Raw genomic sequence first — 18,936 nt, 5'->3', positions numbered from 1 at the left:
AACACAAAGAGCAAAAATGGTTGAATAAAACACTCGTAAGGAAGCACAACCATGTATGTAAATATTTCAAATCATAATTGTGGTTCAAATTTTATTGTATTGGCCGTAATCGTGAAACTAAATAGACAAAACCATCCATAGATATCACAAATAATTTTTTTTCCAAAGTCTTCTCAATAGATTGTGATTTTAGTACCGACGAAGTTGACTACAAATCTTAGTACATTCCACAATGTGATAAATTAATTTTTGAGCATTTTTTTCCACTGACTTCATGATTAGGTTTCTATGAACCCCGAGCCAAAATCAAGAGCTAAAAAAGGAGAGGTACTTTCAGAGATGGTAGAGTTGCATGAGGAGATGACTTATGACTGCAAAGTGCTTGCCTAATTGATCCAGGCTGCTTATGGGCCTCTGCCTTCTAGCCCAATGCCCATGACACTACACCCTCCTTTGAGCAGCTCATCCTCCAGCTGCAACACGATCTTTGTTGGCTGAGACAACTCCCTAAACAAGGCCTAACATGACTCAAGCCATGCAGCCGCTGCACATTGCTTCAATCCATCCGCCTCTGAAAATCGTGCCGATGCATGAGGACACAAAGCCATCTCACCTGGAAATCGCGCCCAAGTAGCGTTCCGCAAAGGTTGTGTCAGCCGTTGCGCCGCAATCACCGCAGTCGTTGGTGCTAGAGGTTGTGAGCCCTAAGAAACGGCCCTGCTCGTGGCATCACCCTGCATCGCCGTCGCCGACGACGACGTCGTTGCCAAGTCCAACGTCGAGGTTGAGGGCTTCCTGGACCTGGCCGTTGGCGACACGAATCCACCTGCCTGGACAACCTGAAGTGACGCGGACACGGTAGTGCTTGCTGATGCCGTGTGACGATGACCTTCGTCAGATTTGTTGTGTCTCCTGCTTCTTCCAGAGGTCAGCCGCCATCTTCGCCCGAGGCGATGGTGCCACAGCCGGCCTTGTCATCATTATACTCAGCACCATCTTCTGCTGCACTGCCACCTCTTGCTCCATCGCGAAGGCTGCCAGCGGGAACGGCTGAGTTGAAGGTGCAGTGGTCTGAGATGTTATCATCGTGTCCACAACCTGAGTAGAACTTGTTGCCGGTGCCATGAAGTCGCTAGTCAAGCCATCGCCAAACGACGTCATGCTGTCCTCCTAGCGCCCAATCGAAGGTCGGAGCGTCCCTTGCCGAAGAAGCATGTTGTCCATCTTTGCCTCCAAGACATCCAGCATCTCTAACTTCTTAAGGATGGCCGTCAGCTTGTCATCGATCGACATAACCACAGGCGTAGGAGATTCTAGGGGTGGGGAGGGGGGAGGGGTGGGGGGAGGTTTCTTGTCAGGTTTTGAAAATTCGAGGTGAGAGATGTCTGGTTTTGAGTTTAGGGGTGTTATTCGTACTCACCCAATAGTTTCAGGGGGTAATTCGTACTTTTCTCATAATTTACTATATACTCTCTCCGTTTCTAAATATTTGACGCCGTTAATTTTTTTAAATATGAGAAAACAAAGAAAACACCACATTAATATACATATTGCGGAGAGATACACTATTATCGTCTGTTACAAACTTGGTCATTCTTGTCCTTTTAGGCCTTCATTACTAAATACAGAGATGATCAAACCATTTGTGTATAATACGAAGCATAGCTAATCTTCTTCCTTTTTGAAAGGGGAAGCATAGCTAATCTGATTGTTCAAATAATGGCGACCACTTGGCAGTGGCCGAAATCTCAAGGCCGTCCATACAACTAGAACAGCCTCCACTTGCAGTAGAACTCTTCCCCCTCGTTCTGTGGTACAAACGACATACTCCCAAACAACACATCCTCAGTGACATGCTCAAGGAGATCATTAACACCACCACCATGACTAAAGCTCTTATCATTTGAAGGGCTGTTATACGTGAAGAAGCGAAGCAACAGAATTCCATCACCGTCCACGCATAATGTGACCGGGGGCAACTTGCCAACGCTCAACTTGCTGTCAAATATCATGAATTGTCCCCACTGTACGCAGTAACCTGCAACAACTGTAAGTGAATCAAAACAGTTCTCTCCGAGATCGAGTACCTCAAGCTCCAATGTGCCCAGTACTGCCTTATCAAGGGCAACCATCTCCAGAGCAACAGTGCCACAATGACCAGTGTCGATGTGCCAACGGTATCTATGAAGTTCTGAATAGAACGATGGGGCATACATAGAATGCCCGTCTATCAACACTTTATCGTCTTTCCTTTCTTGACCCTTAATGACAAGGTAGTATTCGATCAACATAGGCCCAACTGCATATATGCCTCTAGGTGGCCAAATTAGAGGCCGTATCTTATTAGAGCCCTGTGCAGTAATTTGTGAAAGAAACATCAAAGTTATTAGACATACGTGCATCAAATGTTACAAGAATAAAATGAAGTATTAATTCTAGTGCCTAATCATCTGGTACATAAAACACTTGTCCCAGAGATAATATATTGGTGTTTTAACCACTAATCCCTCCATTTATGAATATAACTGTTGGTGTCTATTACTATTTTGACTCTGACCGCAAATTACTCTTAAATGATTAGAGTTTGATGAATGAGAGCTTCACGTTTGTATATATTTAAGATGCCATACACTACGAAAATATGGTGTACTTTTTTTTTCTTTTTGCGACAAGTGGACAAAGTTAAAAAATCAATAATTCCCAATGTCAGTTATTTCAAAAAGGAGATATATTTATATGTCAAAGTTTAAAGAGCACAACTACAGAAAAGGAGGGGACCCTTTTAAGACAAAAAGTATAAACAAAACAAATTTAGTCATGAAATCTCTCACCGGCCGAAGCCATTGTCCCTCGAGTATTGAAAGACATGATTACGTTGTTGGTTGTTTCGTACATCTCTAAATGCAAATATACCGTAGATCTCCATTGGTTCATCATGGGGGGACGATACATTCAAATCATACACCTGGATTGCACGCCGACAAGGTTCATTCCTGTGGTTGTATCCATTTACCCAACGATTTTTCCACTTTGGAAGCTGGGGCACTGCAACAGGATTTCAATAAACTAGTATTACAGACACAAACACCGTGAGTCATTAACCTGTATCCTGCATTCTAAACATTATACAAAATCTGTAATCAATATTTGTAAACTATACTTCCACATGTTATATGTAAAGATATAGTTCAAACGTAAAAATTAAGTTGTTCACTAGAAATAATAATAACTAAATGGACAAAGGCCATGTTTGGTGAGATTGAGAGATCCTGGGTAGCTAGGTAAGAATATGGATAAACAGGGGCTGCCTAGCTTTTGGTAGCTACTACTAAGTCTTAGAATCTCCAGCAAGCATCTAGATTATTTGAGAGAACTGGATATGAAGCTCTCCTAAATAGGATCTAAAAATTGAAGGAAAAAAAAACTATATATGATCATTTGTGATTTATACAATACCTTGCTTATATAAGATTAATAAATACTCCAATTATTTACTAGAAGATGTAGCATGTTAAGACTTACATAGATGCTCCGTCGACAGGATATCTGGATCCAAATGACATGGCCCTTCAACATGTAGAGACCCCTCAAAAATAGGACAAAAGAAATCATTTTGTCGTTGCTTTGCAATTGATACTGTGAACTTCATTTGCTCCATAACCTGATTCTCCCATCTCTCCTCCCTCTCAGCAGCGTAGTAAGGATTTCCATCCTCGTAGCGGAATTCATACCAGTATCCGTCAAAGAATCGCATTCATCTGGATCAACCGAGAATTCACTTTCGGACTGGTAATTATCTTCTCGAGGGCAGGCCCAGCCTGGAAGTGTCCCTTGCCATTCAGATTCTTCATTCAGAATAGAGTCCATGTCCTTGCCCCAGAGCCAAGTGTTGAGCACCTCACGCTCCAATTCCTCCCTCATCATCCCCAAATCCCGGTCCAAATCGTCAGCCTCTTTCTCCTCCTCCTCCTGCTGCGAATTCCCGTCAATTTTACTAAAACCTACTCCCGACATTGATTCTTGGGGGGATTTCAGCCACAAATCAACAAGAATCGCGAAGCGGGACGGGACCAAAAATAATTTGAATGCCTAACCTTTCCTCCGTAGCTTGTTGGCCCCGGCTGCTCTACGGATTGGGATTGCGATTGGGAAGAAGCATAGCAGCATCGAGTGTGTGTATGTACAGTACAGGAGCAAATCGCTTCCAACACGGACTCTGACTCTGAGATGCATTGCGAGGCGGCTAGGTTTTCCTTCCTTTCACGGACGGGAAAGCAGAGGCTTTTAGTGGGCCCAGCCCAGCCCAGCCCAGCCCAAGCCCATACAAGCTGAGCTCTTTCTCATTGGGCTACATCTCAGAAAGGCCTGTTTCTGAGACTCGGCTCGGCTCGGAGCCGACGTGCCTCCACCACCACTCGTCGCACGAGCTTGGCGAAGGTGGAGGGAGTGGCTCCTGGGCCTCCTCCGCGGCCGACACGGCTTGGCGGGCGGGCGGGCGGAGCCGCGTCGGATAGCCTCTTGGTGGGGCGGAGCCACCCCCAGCTGCAACGGCCCCAGCCTCACAAAGGTGACATAGGGTGAATCTCAGCCCTAGAAAGTAAATCCAATGGCTAAGATTCGTCCACGTAATCATGAGTTAAAATTTTACTCCCAATACCTGAAAATTTACTCCTAGTAAAATGTTTACTCCTAAATAAATCTGCGAGTAAAATTTTAACTCATGATGACGTGGACGGATCTCAGCCGTTGGATTTGTTTTGGAGGGCCGAGATTCACGCTATGTCACATTGTGACATGCCTACCTTATGTCACCCAATCCCAATCCGAGGGAGAGAGAGCAGTGGAACTGAGGAAGAGATAAGGTGGAGACTAAGGATAACATGTGGGGCCCACTTTCATTTTTTGCCACATCAGTGTCTAGTCAGCACGAGTGGATCGGGTCAAATTGTTACGTCAACAAAATCAGATGTATATACTGCTATAGGATCCAAATTGGATGGTTTTGTATAGTTTAGGAGTGAAGATTTCTGGTATTGAGGATAATGGATGTCAAACAAACTCAGTGTAAAGTTGAGTGACGGCAGGTGAACTTATACCTTTACTTGGGCATCGGGTTGCAGGAACGGAAGAGGAGGAGAACCAACAATGCTTCCTCCTCAAGCTCATGCCTTCCACAAGGACCATCATTAGCGTCATCGGTCGGTGTTCGCGTCCGAGCTACATAGCGGCAGGTAGCGACGCTCGGCGAGGAGGAGGCGGAGGCTGACACCCATGACGACGGGTTCGCTGGACCACCACAAATTTCTAAGGCTCTCTGATCAAGAGCCCGAGGAGTAGGTTCTATGTGAGTTTTATTTTTTTATGTCACGTCATCCAAAACTATACTCAACACTGAGACCTAATGTGATCTGATTTTATAAGGTTATGGATGTGTTATATCCGATATTTTGATTTATGGGTGATTTTGAAATTCGACGACATGGAACATAAAAGTGAACATTTTCTTTATCCCATGTAAATAGTTAATATGGGCAGATTGTCGTGAAGACCGCCTACATTAACTGGGTGCCAATGCAAACATCGTAAAAATGGCACAACACGTGTGGTCAAATAATTTACTCGGGCGGTACTTCTCTATGTCCGCTCAGGTAATAAAGTATTTTTCCTTTATAAAATAATCTCCATAAACTTAAAAATTTTGTAGAAATTTGAATTTAGATCCGATTGACACGGTGAGCACTTCTACGTGATCCTTGCGGTATTCCCTAGCTTTAAAACGGCATGCTAACAACTTGTCATGGCTACCTCTTTTTTCATTTGGTTCTTCACGGGCACCGGAATTTCCGTATGCCATTAGCTGCAGTTGGAGCAAAAAACACCCATGCAAATAGCACATGGCCTTAGATGCCATCCAACGTCTAGAGATGGTGCAAAAGCAAAGGCAACTTACCTCCGCCGAGCTGAGCCTAAGAACCGCCCTAAAACATAGGCTGCTAGGGCTGGCAGTAATCGAAAGAGCAAGGAAAAGACATGCCTCAAGAATCACCAACATCAAAGAAGAGGGCACCAATACCAGGTTTTTTCACTTAAAGGTTAACGCGAGGAGATGAAAGAACCACATCCATTGTTTTCACACAAGGCGGATGGGCCGTGACGCACGAGGAAAAAGAGCGAAATGATTTTTGATCTCTTCTAGGGGATAATTGGAAGACCTAGTCCAAGACAACGGAGTTGAATTGGGAAGCCCAAGAGATTCAGCCCTCGATGGACCTTGTTGTCCAATCTGAACCATTCACTGAAGAGGAGATTTGGAAAGCCATAAATGCAATGCAATAGACAAAGCTCCTGGACCCGACGGCTTCACAGTCAATTTCTTCAAAACCTGTTGGGGCATAGTAAAGCTTCAACTCCATCCACGATCAGAGATGCAATGATCTAAACCTTCTCAACTCGGCTAATACTGTTCTATTACCAAAAAAGGAAAGCGTGGAGAGTAGCACCGACAATAGGCCAATAAGCCTCATACACAGCATTGTGAAAATTCTCTTCAAGGTGCTAGCCCTGTGACTTCACCTGGTCATGCAATCCCTAATCTCGGTCAACCAAAGCGCTTTCAACCGTGGCAGGAGCATAGATGCCATCGCAACAAGAGCCCAACTCTATTCTTTAAGCTAGACATTTCCAAGGCATTCGACTCTGTGTGTTAGGCTTATCTGTTGGCTCTTCTACAACAGTGGAGCTTCCCACAGAAATGGAGGGATTGGGTTGCAGCCCTCCTCTCAACCTCTTGCTCCAAGATACTCCTCAATGGGGTCCCAGGAAGTAAAACATGTCATGGGTGTGGACTACGGCAAGGAGACCCATTATCCCCGCTCCTCTTTATTCTAGCAATTAGCCCACTACATGCCTTCTGCCCGAAGCCACATACCTCAATTTGCTCAGCAAGCTTAGGGCCAAGGTCGGTCACCATGCCTCTGAATCTCAATGTACACCAACGACGCAACGGTCTTCATCAACCCAAAGAAGGACGATGTAGATGCATTCCCTGGCCTCTGTGAATGCTTCGGACAAGCAACAGGGCTATGCACCAACATACAAAAATCTCAGGTGAAGCCAATTAGATGTGCCGGCATAGACCTCGACGACTTGTTGGAAAGCACGCCGACGACCAGAGCAAGCTTCCCAATGAAATACCTAGGGCTCCCCCTAGCCATGACAAGGCTACACAAGGCAGACCTCTAGCCACTTTTTGACAAATCCGCAAGACACCTAGTAGGCTGGCGAGGAAGAAACATAGGGATAGGGGGGGAGGGGAATAACACTAGTCAAGTCAATCCTCACGTCAGCAACCTGTCTACTCTGGACAACTCTAAAAGTTACGAAGGAATCCCTTGAGGTGCTTGACAAACAGAGGAAACGGTTCCTTTGTGCAGGGGCCGATAACATCACAGGTGAAAAATGCAAGGCCAACTGGGCAAGAACTTGTATGCCAACAGCTTATGAAGGGCTAGGGGTGTTCAACCTAGAAAAGTTTGCACGAGCGCTGAGGGTAAGATGGCTATGGCATGAGTGGAAGGCCCCAAATCAAGGAGAAAGCCAAAACTTGGGTCTCAGCAGGAGCAAAACACCTTGCGCTTTTAATTCCTTAGGCTTTGCCATTTTTTACAGTTCTTTATTTCTTGTAAATGTAACATTTACTCCTGTGCTGGTTCGTTAAAAAAAGGTATTTAAGGATAATTCGGTTATAATATAACCACGGTCATCTTTGCAAACTTTATTACTACCACAACCATACCGATAGTCCACATCGTAGGCTCGCAGCTCGATGAGAACTGAACTTGGCTCAATTACAACTTATACAATAGCTCACCACACCATACAGCTCGATCGATTAGCTTAGATGGTGTTTGGGTGGGAGGGACTAAACAAAAGCATAAGTCTCTAGGGGAGAGACTTATGTTTTTGTGAGAGGGACTAAAATAAGTCCCTCCCCTCCCAAACACCACCTTAATTAGCTGCGCACAACAACACCGTGAATTAATTAGTAGTTACTAATTGATTGATTCCACGTAGGGAGTTGGACAGCCTCATGCAAAATTCCCAGAGGATCAATCAATGGTGCTGAGGATCGGGTCCCCCGGGGCTCGACCTCTTCGACTCGGAGTACGGCATCGCCGCCGCTGCCACCGCCGCCGCCGTCTGCGAGCTGATCATAGTGGCAGTGTTGCTCTCGGCGACGACGAGCATTCTCCGCCCGGTGATCACGGCCAGCTGGAGCTGCACATGATCATGATCAGGCTCGCCGCGCGAGACGGCGGCGGACATGACGACGAGCAGCAGCATCAGCAAGACGGCGGCGCGCACCAGCGGCGACCTCAATGTGCTGGATGAGGAGTAGGCCATGGAAAAAGCTAGAGGTCTTCTTCTTCGTCTAATCTCCTAGCTTAGCTTAGCTTGAGAGTGAGTTAGCTGTGTTCTCAGGCGCAGGTTGCAATGGCATGCATGATGCTGAATTTATAGCTAAGCTAAGCTGATCGAGATTCGAGAGGCAGTTTGCGGCCGTTACCGTGAGCACTATCGAGCTAGCGACAGGTGTAGAGAGTGATGGGTGGTGGTGATATACCGGAAATGGATTTTTGTCTCTAGAGGAGACATCCCCTCGTTTTGTGCATAATGTTTAAATAGTTATTAAAAAAATTTAAAAAATTTGTCAAGATATAGATTAATATATGATATATCTTTTCGCAAACATGTAAGTTAAAATTCGACTTATACGATTCGAAACAAAAATAATAAATTTGACTGTGAATTACGTTTTCTATTCATAGTCAAATTTTTTGTTTTTGTTTCTGCTTGTATAAGTTGAATTTGAATATGCATGTTTGTGAAATTTTTTCAATTTTTTTTATGACTCTTTAAGTGACATGTAAAAACGAGGGGATATCCCCTTAAGGATAAATAGAGTTTTCCGTGATATACCTCTGTGGCGCACTGAAGAAAAATGCCATTCATGTCGACGATGCATGCATATGACCTCACACACAAAAACGGCTCAACTTTTCATTTTTAATTCTGCCTTAACAAGGCAGTGCAAAACTGTGATCCAATACAAAATCCAATGCTATGCATGCTGAGATATGATCGATTAATGCCATTATCATTTCTGTTGCATAGTGATCACAATAACTTAAGACATGGATGCATGCATGGTCCCTTCTTGATATATAGTAAGATTTTTAGGGGGAAATTTTATGAGCATGTTGCACGTTTTAGTGGGCACTGGCGGTTGTTTAGTTTTGTTTGGACAAAAAAGGAAAAAAAAACACACCAGGCCGTTAGCCAAAGCAACTGCCATTTATCGTTATGAAATGGTCACTATATATATATCTATATATGTTCATTAATTCATAAGCTAGCCAAGTCAGCTCACACGAATCAGCAAGCACCGTGATCTTCAGCCGGATCTCATTTGCTTCTGGTTGCCACAAGCATCGATCATCAACTTTTAAATACATACTCCCTCCGTCTCTAAATATTTAACGCCGTTGACTTTTTCAAACATATTTAACCGTTCATCTTATTCAAAAACTTTTGTAAAAGATGTAAAACTATATGTATACATAAAAGTATATTTAACAATAAATCAAATGATATGAAAAGAATTAATAATTACTTGAATTTTTTAAATAAGACGAACGGTTAAATATGTTTGAAAAAGTCAGCGGAGTCAAATATTTAGGGACGGAGGGGATAATGGAGTATATTGATATATATACTTGATCTTTATTACTCTCTTCATGCCCATTTGTCAACGTATAAATTATACAAGTTCCTCCACGTACAAATCCACTTTCAAGGAGTACCTGCAGTACACAAAAAAGGCCTTGTTAAAAGCCAAATAAAGGCATAACTAACCAACCTATGTGACCATATATAGGTGAACATGCATGTAGGTGATAGATCAGAGAGTACAATATGCAGTACACACACATTCAGTTACCTAGTTGGCCTCTTCTTCCTTAATTTTTCCCTTTAAATTTTCAGAGACCCATATATGCATCTCCGTGTCATTTTCCACTGGTCACAAACGGAAGCAATGGGCGTACGCGAGGCCGCCATTAATCGCGTGTGTGTTCTAGCTATATTTCTTCTTTTGCTCAACCACCGGGCTGCTCCAATGGCGGCCGGCCCAGGAGGACCCCATGGCTCTGTGGCCACGAACTTCACCTGCCATTGGAAGCTTTAAGCTCGTCGACGACGACGACCCTGAGGGCGACGAGCAGCCACGGTTTGCTGCATGCGGCGCAAGGAAGAATGATGAATGCACACAATGGGAAAGTACTCTGTTTTCTATTTATCTCTCAAGGGGACATCCTTTTTGTTTTTTCCATGCCGCCTAAAAAGTCAGAAAAAAAATTCTGAATTTTTGTTGGCAAGGTATATCGATATGTTTATATCACACTATAAATACGCAAGTTTAAATTCAAAAGTAGAAAAAAAGTTATAAATCATTATTCGTAGTTAAATTTATTGTCTCTGTTTCTACCTGTGTAAGTCGGATTTAAATTTGCATGTTTATATAGTAATATAACGCATACTTGATACTTCCTTCGTTTCAAAATGTAAATATTTCTAACTACGAATTTAAACATGGCTCCATCCAAATAGCTATATGTTGGGATGGGAGGGAGTATTCATCTATTATAATTCTATAGGAGGACGACATGCGCAAAAGGAGGACGTCTCCTGGAGGGGGAAAAACCATCCACATAATTCTTTGGTCACAACTCACAATGGGAGATGATAGTAAGAATGTGTAGTACACCGAGCTAGTTACATGCATGCATCCGGGAGACATGATGGTATAAAGAAACCCGGCAGCCAAATGTGTTTAATTTCACACTGAAACTCAGCAGCCAAATGTGTTTAATTCCACACCGATATAAGATTGGGCCAGTAGCATGTGTCGGCAAACATTTTAATTGCATTTACAAACTCGCAGCTTGAGCTGTATAATAATCCCAGGAGGGAATGTGCCTAACAACTAATGACAGTATTTATCACCCCCAGCTCACAAAAGTTGCCAAAATGATCCTGTGAGTCATCTGAAGGCCGTCAGGTTTTATTTCTGACTTCTGAGTCGGAACCGATTCTGTACTTCTGTATGCGTAATGCTGCACTATCTATCCAACTTTGTAAATTACAGCCACTTTCTGATGGATGTTGTTACCATGTTATCAATAGCAACCCAGGGAAGTGGAAACTGGAAAAAGAATGACATTCATACAGCTAGGAACAGCAGGAGGGTAAGATAGTGAGTGCTACTCTGGGAGGAAAGGCAGCCTGCTGACACCGTTCTGTTTATAGTCCATGTCATCTGAATTGTCTGAATCTGTGAGCTCAGTTGCAGCTTCTTGCTTGACAGATTTGCCGCCTTCTTCCACGCCTACGAATTGCGGAAGAATTCTGAGGCATGCGTTTGGCTCCTGGCCTATAGATTCCCACTTGAGCTTGAAACTTTCGACTAGATCCACCTGGGAAGCGATGATGCTTGGTGGTCTGGGCAGTAGCTGCACGCTTTCACCTTTTGGGATCACTACTTGCTCGATTGCCAATCTAGCTTCCTGGCAACAGGAGATGATTGTTTATGTTATTCATGAAGGTGTTGATCAGAATAGGTCAAAACTGCTATAGCAATGGCAGGAGAGATAATGTAAAGGAAAATGGTAATCATACCTCCAAAGCATCAGTTTCCTCCGAAGATCTCACTTCTTCAGTATCTTCAAAATCCATCAACCCATCCGTGTGATCATCAACAAGGGCACGAAGTGCCCTTCTGATTTGCACCAGGGAGTTTGTCTATACAAATAGTTAGCCAATATCAACATTCTGTCACATCAACAATTAACAGTGCCATGAAAATTAACAATGCTCTATACAAACCTTGGTGAAAAAAACAGGTATATCTTGAGACTTCACAACAGCCTGAATCTGGGTATTCTTCTTGAGCTTCGATTGCAATGCAATCACTGCATCAGCTTCACTGATGTTATAAGTCAAGGTTACAATGTCCTCCAGCTCCAGCTGTTTAATGGCTTGCAAGGCAGTCGACTCCGAGATCTAGAATAGCCTATCCAATAAGTTACAAACTAAGTATAGGAAACTTAATAAAGAGTTGACAGTGCGTGAAATTCAGCAGTCATCCGGTGATAAGAGATATCCAACCAAACAAAGGAAGGAAGTTGCAAACTTGGAGGCTTCACAACGTAAGCCATGAAACAACTTCTCTTCCCTCACCACTCCAACAATAACAGCCCACAGCTACACTTACTAAACAAGAACTAACAGGGTTTTGTTTAGGTGTACAAGGCTTAATTAATGCCTTGGAGGTTTGGTAGCTCACCATTACTTCAATGTGCCATACCTAAAAGCTGTAAATATATTAAGCCATACAGCACAGTTCATACCAAATAATGCAAAATAAAGCACAAGTCCAGGCAAAACCTTGAGCAAACAAATGAAAAGCTGAAGTACGTGAGAGGGGGTGGGTGTGGGGGGTATTGAAGAAATGCATACCCCATAAGCATATAGATTGAGGTCTGGTTCAGCTTCAGTTGATCTCCCTATATGCCCTTCAGCAGGATCAAGATTAAATGCCGAGTCTAAGCTTCTTCTTGCATTGCTCAAAGAATCAGTGTCCAATTGAGTTGCACCTTCAGAAGGACCAAGATCCAACCGTTCCTTTTGCACATAAACTTCCTGTACTGGCCCCTTTGAACCAACTTTACGAATTTCAACATTAGGCATTTTGCCTGCACCAACCAAATCGGACTAAATCATGCTGATATTGGAGTTACACGTTTTATATAAGATATTGTAGCATCATATCTAACATGATAATGCAGCTTACTAATGCCATAATAAATGAGAACCTGCAAGCAGAGCATCTACAGTATCTTCCAAACTACGATGGACGCGCAATTCAATTTTGGAGACAATCTCCGCAGCACATGTAAAAGTCGATGGGCCCTTGCGCTCTAGGACAGTTTTCTGGACCCCTCTTCGATTAGCTTCTTCATCACCAAGGGTGACGCTCTTTCATAAAAAGAAAGCATATTGTAAGAGATCTCCATGACAGAAATGGCAGGTACAGAAATTCAGAAAGCACATGAAAGAACATTAGATGCTTCTGTGTATTCCCAATGAAAGCTGAATAGATGCTATAACAGTTAGTTTCTGAATTGCCCTTAACCATTGCTTTAAATATGCATAGTCTTCGATTAAAAAGCATAGAAGCAACCTTCAACAAGCAAAACATAGTAACTAAAAATTTACAAGCCTACTTGGAACAGTCACGATGAACCATTAACCAATGGTGGAAGGGAAGCAGGACTGCAACTTGATTTAATACTCGTATACAATTACATAGTTTGCAGTAAGATTTTGCTGGCTCTTCCATTCTGTATAAGTTAAATAACTGTTTTTGGAAACACACCCTTGTTAACATCAACAAGCAAGCTGGAGTATACTGATGATCAATATCACAATCTTTCCATGTGTGATACTATCTCACTTTATCTCTTATATGGGATAATTTGAACGCACAGATAAACTACATGGTAGAGACTACAGACAGGAACATAATAGCACACTACCTCAGAATTGATTCAGTATTGCAAAGATACTTAGGAAAATAAAGAGCATGTTTCTAGGTGACTAAGATTTGGCGATCAGCATGTTCAATTTGACATATTAATACATAACTATTCTAGCTACATTGCATAGAATAAAATGCAGCATATCATTACCTGCACACCTCCTACAAGCATATCTAGTGATGGATTCATGATCAGATTCTCTATTGTTATTCCATGGGCAGTGGCAACAAGTTGTATCCCCCGTTGTGCAATGGTGCTAGCAGCCATAGCCTCTAGCTTCGTTCCAATTTCATCGATGACTATTGCCTGGGGCATGTGGTTTTCCACAGCTTCTATCAATACCTGATTGAGATTGAGAGAAAAAAAAAACAAATAAGCACAAATAGACATTGGTGTGTTAAAAAGAGCTTCAATTATCAATTCACATGTAATTCGTTTGGCATATATACGATCACGGACCTTATGCTGCATATCTTGGTTAGGCACTTGTAACCTGCGGGCATTGCCTATTCCTGGGTGAGGAATATCTCCATCTCCACCTATCTCATTGGATGTGTCAACAATCATCACCCTCTTCCTATAATCATCAGCTAGCATTCGAGCGATTTCTCTGCAAGTCAAGGCAAGCAACTTGTTGCTACACTAACACTGATACATTTCTCGATCACAATTAACAAATGCACAACTCTCCCGATTTACATCGGAATCAAAATCAATACTCGTCAGTCCAAACCTACCTTATGACAGTCGTCTTCCCCACACCCGGTGGACCGATGAGCAGCAATGACCCACCATCCTTCACCAAATCCTGCAGCAAATTAGCACTTCCAGGCACGGCACGCCCAACCCGGCAAGTGAGGCCTATGATGGCGCCCTTCCGGTTGCGAATCGCGCTGATCCGGTGCAGCGTCCGGCTAATTCCAGCTCGATTGTCCGCTCCGAAATCCCCAACCTAGCACAATGCGAATCACCAATTCACCATAAGCAAATGCTGCTAAATTCACCATGAGACTAAGTCTAGCGATCGGGATCAACCTGGGAGGTGGCGTGGCGGAGGTCGTCGAAGGAGATGGGGTTCTGCGAGAGGAGGAAGTCGCCGGAGGGGAAGCGGGCGAGCGGCGGGCGGCCGAGGTCCATGACCACCTCCACCAGCGCCGGGAGCTCCGGGTGCCCCTCCACCCGCCGCCTCAGCTCCCCGGGGAGCAACTCCAGCAGCCTCCGCATCTCCTCCTCGGGCCCCTCCCCACCTCCCCGCGCCGCGCGCGGTGGGGCCCCCAACCGGCGGTGCCGACCGACGGAGAGGAGGGGGCAAACGGCTATCCGGCGGGGAGCAGCGGAGCGGAATCCATAGGGCGCGCGGCGGGGGGAGTGGAGCGGGAGGGGTGGGACGAGGGAGACGCCGAGGTGCATCGCCGGCGACGGCGGCGGCGGCGGCGGCGGCGAGCACTCGAGTGGAGGGAAAGAGCGCGAGAGCCCAGCGTTTCGGCTTTCCTATCGCTTAGGTTGACACGTGGCGGATTTAGATCCGTTCGATCTATCCACCTGGGGGAGATCTAACGGTCAGGATCAAACTATAGTTTTGTACTGTTCGTCCTCAACGTGGAGTAGTGGCGCTTGTGCTTCCACGTCGCCACCAACCATGGCGACGGCCACCTACCTCGCACCATGACGTCATCCAACCTCCTCCTCCTCCGCTTAAACGCGTAGCCTCCATTGCTCTCCTCCTCCTCCCCACCATGGAGTCGTCGCCGCCGCCGCCGCCGCAGATGCGTGTGCGCGTCATGGAGACCGTGCACCTGCGTCCGCCTCCGGCGGATGACCCGGCGTCGTTCGCGCTGTCCGGGCTGGACACGGACCGCAACGTGCTCGACGTGACGTTCCGCACGCTGCGCTTCTTCCCGCCGCCGTCGCTCGAGCTCGACCCGCTCGCCGTCCTCCCGCGCGCGTTCGCCGCCGCCCTGGGCATGTTCGTCCCGCTCGCCGGGAGGATTGGGGACGGAGGGCGCGTCGTCTGGTCGGCCGCCGACGCCGTGCCCCTTGTTCTCGCCGCGGCGGACGACGTGTCGGTGGCCGACGTCGACACCGACAGCCCGGGCTCCGATTTGCTGGAGCGGCTCGTGCCGGGGGACGGCGACGGCGACGGCGTGGCGGGGTCACCGGCGCTCGCGCTCCAGGTTACGCGGTTCGCCTGCGGCGGCGTCGCGCTGGGGATGCGGGTGGCGCACGCGCTCTGCGACGGCGCCGGCGCCACCAAGTTCCTCTCCGCCGCGGCGCGGTTCGCGCGCGGGGCGCAGGAGCCGCCGGCGGTGGCGCCGGTGTGGGAGCGGGAGGACCGTCTCGGCCCGAGGCGTCCGCCGCGCGTGGTGAAGCCGTTCGAACGCGTCCTCTCGCTCGACGACGCCGCCGCCGCGGTGCACGGACCGTACGGCGCGGCCGGCGACGCACAAGGACAGATCGCGAGGGAGTGCTTCCACGTGAGCGACGCGCGCGTGGAGGAGCTCAGGGCGCAGCTCGCCGGCGAGGCCGGCATCAAGCTCACAACGTTCGAGTTCCTCGCCGCGTTCATCTGGCGCGCCAGGTTACACTGATCCCGTCGAACACCTGGGACAACAAGGTGATTTTATCTCCTCTCGTTTAACTCCGCCATGGAATCGGTGATCGAGCAGGACGAAAGCCAGAAGGACGAGCCCCGACGAGGTCGTGAAGATGGTGTACTCCATGAACATCAGCAAGCTCCTCACGCCGCCGCTCCCGGACGGCTACTGGGGCAACGTGTGCGTCCCAGTGTACGTCGCCCTCACCGCCGGCGAGCTCGTCGCCCAGCCGCTCGCGGACACAGCCGCCATGGTCAAGAAGAGCAAGCAGGAGGTGGACGACGAGTACGTCCGATCCTACATCGACTTCCACGAGCTCCACCGCGGCGGCGGCGTCACGGCGGGGCGCGGCGTGAGCGCGTTCACCGACTGGCGCCGCCTCGGCCACTCGGAGGTGGACTTCGGGTGGGGCTCGCCGGCGGCCGTGCTGCCGCTCTCGTGGAGGCTGCTCGGGAGCACGGAGCCGTGCTTCTTCGTGCCGTACGGCGCAGCCGACGAGAGGCGGCGGCGCGGGTTCAAGGTGTTCGTCGCGGTGCCGGCGATGGCGACGCACTGCTTCAGAGAGGAGATGCAGGAGCTATCGTTGCAACGCCATTGCCTGCGTTCGAAAGAGAAGCTGTAAATTTCACACGAAAACAGTCCGTTCAAATTCAAAATGGATAGTACTCATTCAAATAAAGATCTTCATACACATTTCCGAACCGCAATGGGAGTGAATCCTGTTTGGATGGGCAAAAAAATAAAATGGTCGATCAAGAAATTTGAAATTTCCAACTCCGAATCCGATAAGAAATCAAACACCCCTGTGTACTGTTGGCGCATATATACCGGCACGGCTCTTCTCGATCACCTCAACCCAGTTGAGAGATCACCTCGAGATCATCGAGCGAGCCTGATCGATTCGAGATCAAGATCATGACGCGCGGTAGCAGAGGAGGTTAGTTATTGCCTTCAATTTCAGTTTCGCTACATGTTCCTCACCTTCCCTTGATCTCTTGACAGTATCATGATCTTGGGGACTAATTTGGTTTTTTTCTTTTTTTTTTCTGTTCGATAGAGGATGACAATGAGGTGGATTCATGGGTGAAGAAAGAATCTGAATGGGAGGAAGCAGGAGATGGAGAGGAAGACGATTATTCAGACGAAACCGAATATGATGATGATGATGAATCTTCAGATGAAGACAACGATTACTTCTCAATGGAAAATCGGGATGTCCGCTTCGCTTCGGAGGAGAAGTGGGAGAGCCAAATCATGGAACAGATGAAATTCTCTGTCTCCACTGCTGATCTATTTGATATCAGGACGATTTGGAAGGGGTCTCTGCACGTCGACGGGCCGTGCCAATCTCTGGATCCAAACCTCTTATCTATGAACAATTTCAGTAAGTTCATCGTTTCACATACCAATCTTTTTCAGAAAAGAAAAAAATATTTAACTTTATATGTTCTTGAACTTTACCATATTTACTGGTTATTTCTGCTGCAGTGCCTCAGTTACCACTGAGAAGGAAGAAGAAGAATAATGAGGAGCCTTGCCGTCGAGCCATCCAGGTGTTTGGTCTGACTGTATCTTCTCCTGACAATGTTGTTCAGGAGATCTATGGTATGTTTGCATTCAGAGATATACGAAACAGCCAAGAACGCAATTTCATCTTTGAATACCCAAGAGACAGACCATTTACACTTAAGCCGGTGAGCACTTGATCAACTCTTCTTTTTTTATGCAATCGTTTTAATTAGTTTCTTCCTTAAGCATTCAGGTTTTTATCTCACAGGAGTAACTCTATATCATACATATATATGCAGGGTTCTGATAAGGTGCAACCCCTGATGCAGCCTCCTCGCGGTATTTACGCAATAGGGCCAGTGGTAATGGAGTATCACCTAATGATCAAAGGTCAAGAAGAACAAGAAGATAGAGTATTGGTAGATGGTTACTCCATCTACTGTCCATCTTTCTACAAAGAACGTTCAAGGTTCCACTGGCACATTGACACTGGCCACTGTGGTGCCATTGATCTGAAGATGGCTGCTGTACCAAACGCCGTGCTGGCCACAGTGGAGATCGAGGTGATTCGTCTCGGAGGAACTCACTACGATTCGCTTGCCATTGTTGTCGCATTATCGATGATCAAGGGTATGTATTTGGTTTTCGATAGCAAGGTTAGCGTAGGCAAGCTACTGCCTTTCACGGTGTGCATCAACAGAGAGATGCATCTGAAGCTGTTCGTGTACGGCTACTCCAGTAGTCAGATTGGGCATGGCGATTGCTCTCCAGATGGTGTTGTTAGCGATTACGACAATGATGGGTTCTTCTTAGAAGGCGACGATGTTTATTACGATGTTTTGAATTTCCTACCACAGTTTGGAACCTATAAGAAAATGTCGCACAATCTTGAAGATATGGACGTGTCTGTGACGGTAGCCTGGTCTAGCTTGTATTAGTACAGTTAAAGTGAGGATTATATTTTATGTTCTTGTCATAATAAAATACTGTAAATGTGTGGAAGAACAATGTCAAGGAAGAATGGCAGTCGTTAAAACTCATCTTTTTATTTGATATATGGACCTGCAGCCGCGGCTGCAAAGACATGAAGGGATGGCAGCATACTTATGTTTATAACTGAATAAAATGTTGGGATTAATAGATCCAAAGAAAAGTTTAATCAAAATAATAATAAT

At 46.1% G+C, this 18,936-nt stretch overlaps 4 protein-coding genes and 1 pseudogene across 4 annotated transcripts; 2 read left to right on the top strand and 3 right to left on the bottom strand.

The window, feature by feature from the left end:
* Nucleotides 1-1,436: 1,436 nt before the first annotated feature.
* On the bottom strand, nt 1,437-4,233 carry LOC127777171 (uncharacterized; annotated as a pseudogene).
* Nucleotides 4,234-8,078: 3,845 nt separating this feature from the next.
* On the bottom strand, nt 8,079-8,411 carry LOC127777170 (uncharacterized). Its single transcript, XM_052303711.1, has one exon. The coding sequence runs from the start codon at nt 8,401-8,403 to the stop codon at nt 8,113-8,115; it is 291 nt and encodes a 96-aa protein (XP_052159671.1). The 5' UTR covers nt 8,404-8,411; the 3' UTR covers nt 8,079-8,112.
* A 2,498-nt stretch (nt 8,412-10,909) lies between these two features.
* Nucleotides 10,910-15,137, bottom strand: LOC127776575 (protein SEEDLING PLASTID DEVELOPMENT 1). The gene is made up of 9 exons (XM_052302991.1): nt 14,694-15,137; nt 14,396-14,610; nt 14,118-14,268; nt 13,809-14,000; nt 12,933-13,095; nt 12,577-12,812; nt 11,944-12,120; nt 11,737-11,859; nt 10,910-11,624 (listed from the first exon to the last, which is right to left on the bottom strand). Exons 1-9 carry the CDS (start codon nt 15,066-15,068, stop codon nt 11,322-11,324), a joined length of 1,935 nt encoding a protein of 644 aa, XP_052158951.1. The 5' UTR covers nt 15,069-15,137; the 3' UTR covers nt 10,910-11,321.
* A 186-nt stretch (nt 15,138-15,323) lies between these two features.
* On the top strand, nt 15,324-18,792 carry LOC127776577 (3'-N-debenzoyl-2'-deoxytaxol N-benzoyltransferase). The gene is made up of 5 exons (XM_052302997.1): nt 15,324-16,236; nt 16,325-17,189; nt 17,310-17,636; nt 17,741-17,946; nt 18,061-18,792. The coding sequence occupies exons 1-2, from the start codon at nt 15,395-15,397 to the stop codon at nt 16,872-16,874; spliced, it is 1,392 nt and encodes a 463-aa protein (XP_052158957.1). The 5' UTR covers nt 15,324-15,394; the 3' UTR covers nt 16,875-17,189; nt 17,310-17,636; nt 17,741-17,946; nt 18,061-18,792.
* LOC127776273 (uncharacterized) lies at nt 17,168-18,699 on the top strand. The gene is made up of 4 exons (XM_052302636.1): nt 17,168-17,189; nt 17,310-17,636; nt 17,741-17,946; nt 18,061-18,699. The coding sequence occupies exons 1-4, from the start codon at nt 17,168-17,170 to the stop codon at nt 18,697-18,699; spliced, it is 1,194 nt and encodes a 397-aa protein (XP_052158596.1).
* Nucleotides 18,793-18,936: the final 144 nt, after the last annotated feature.

This window comes from Oryza glaberrima, chromosome 6, assembly GCF_000147395.1.
Source record: "Oryza glaberrima chromosome 6, OglaRS2, whole genome shotgun sequence".
NCBI classification, from domain to species: Eukaryota; Viridiplantae; Streptophyta; class Magnoliopsida; order Poales; family Poaceae; genus Oryza; species Oryza glaberrima.
This window is presented reverse-complemented; position numbering and strand designations above follow the sequence as displayed.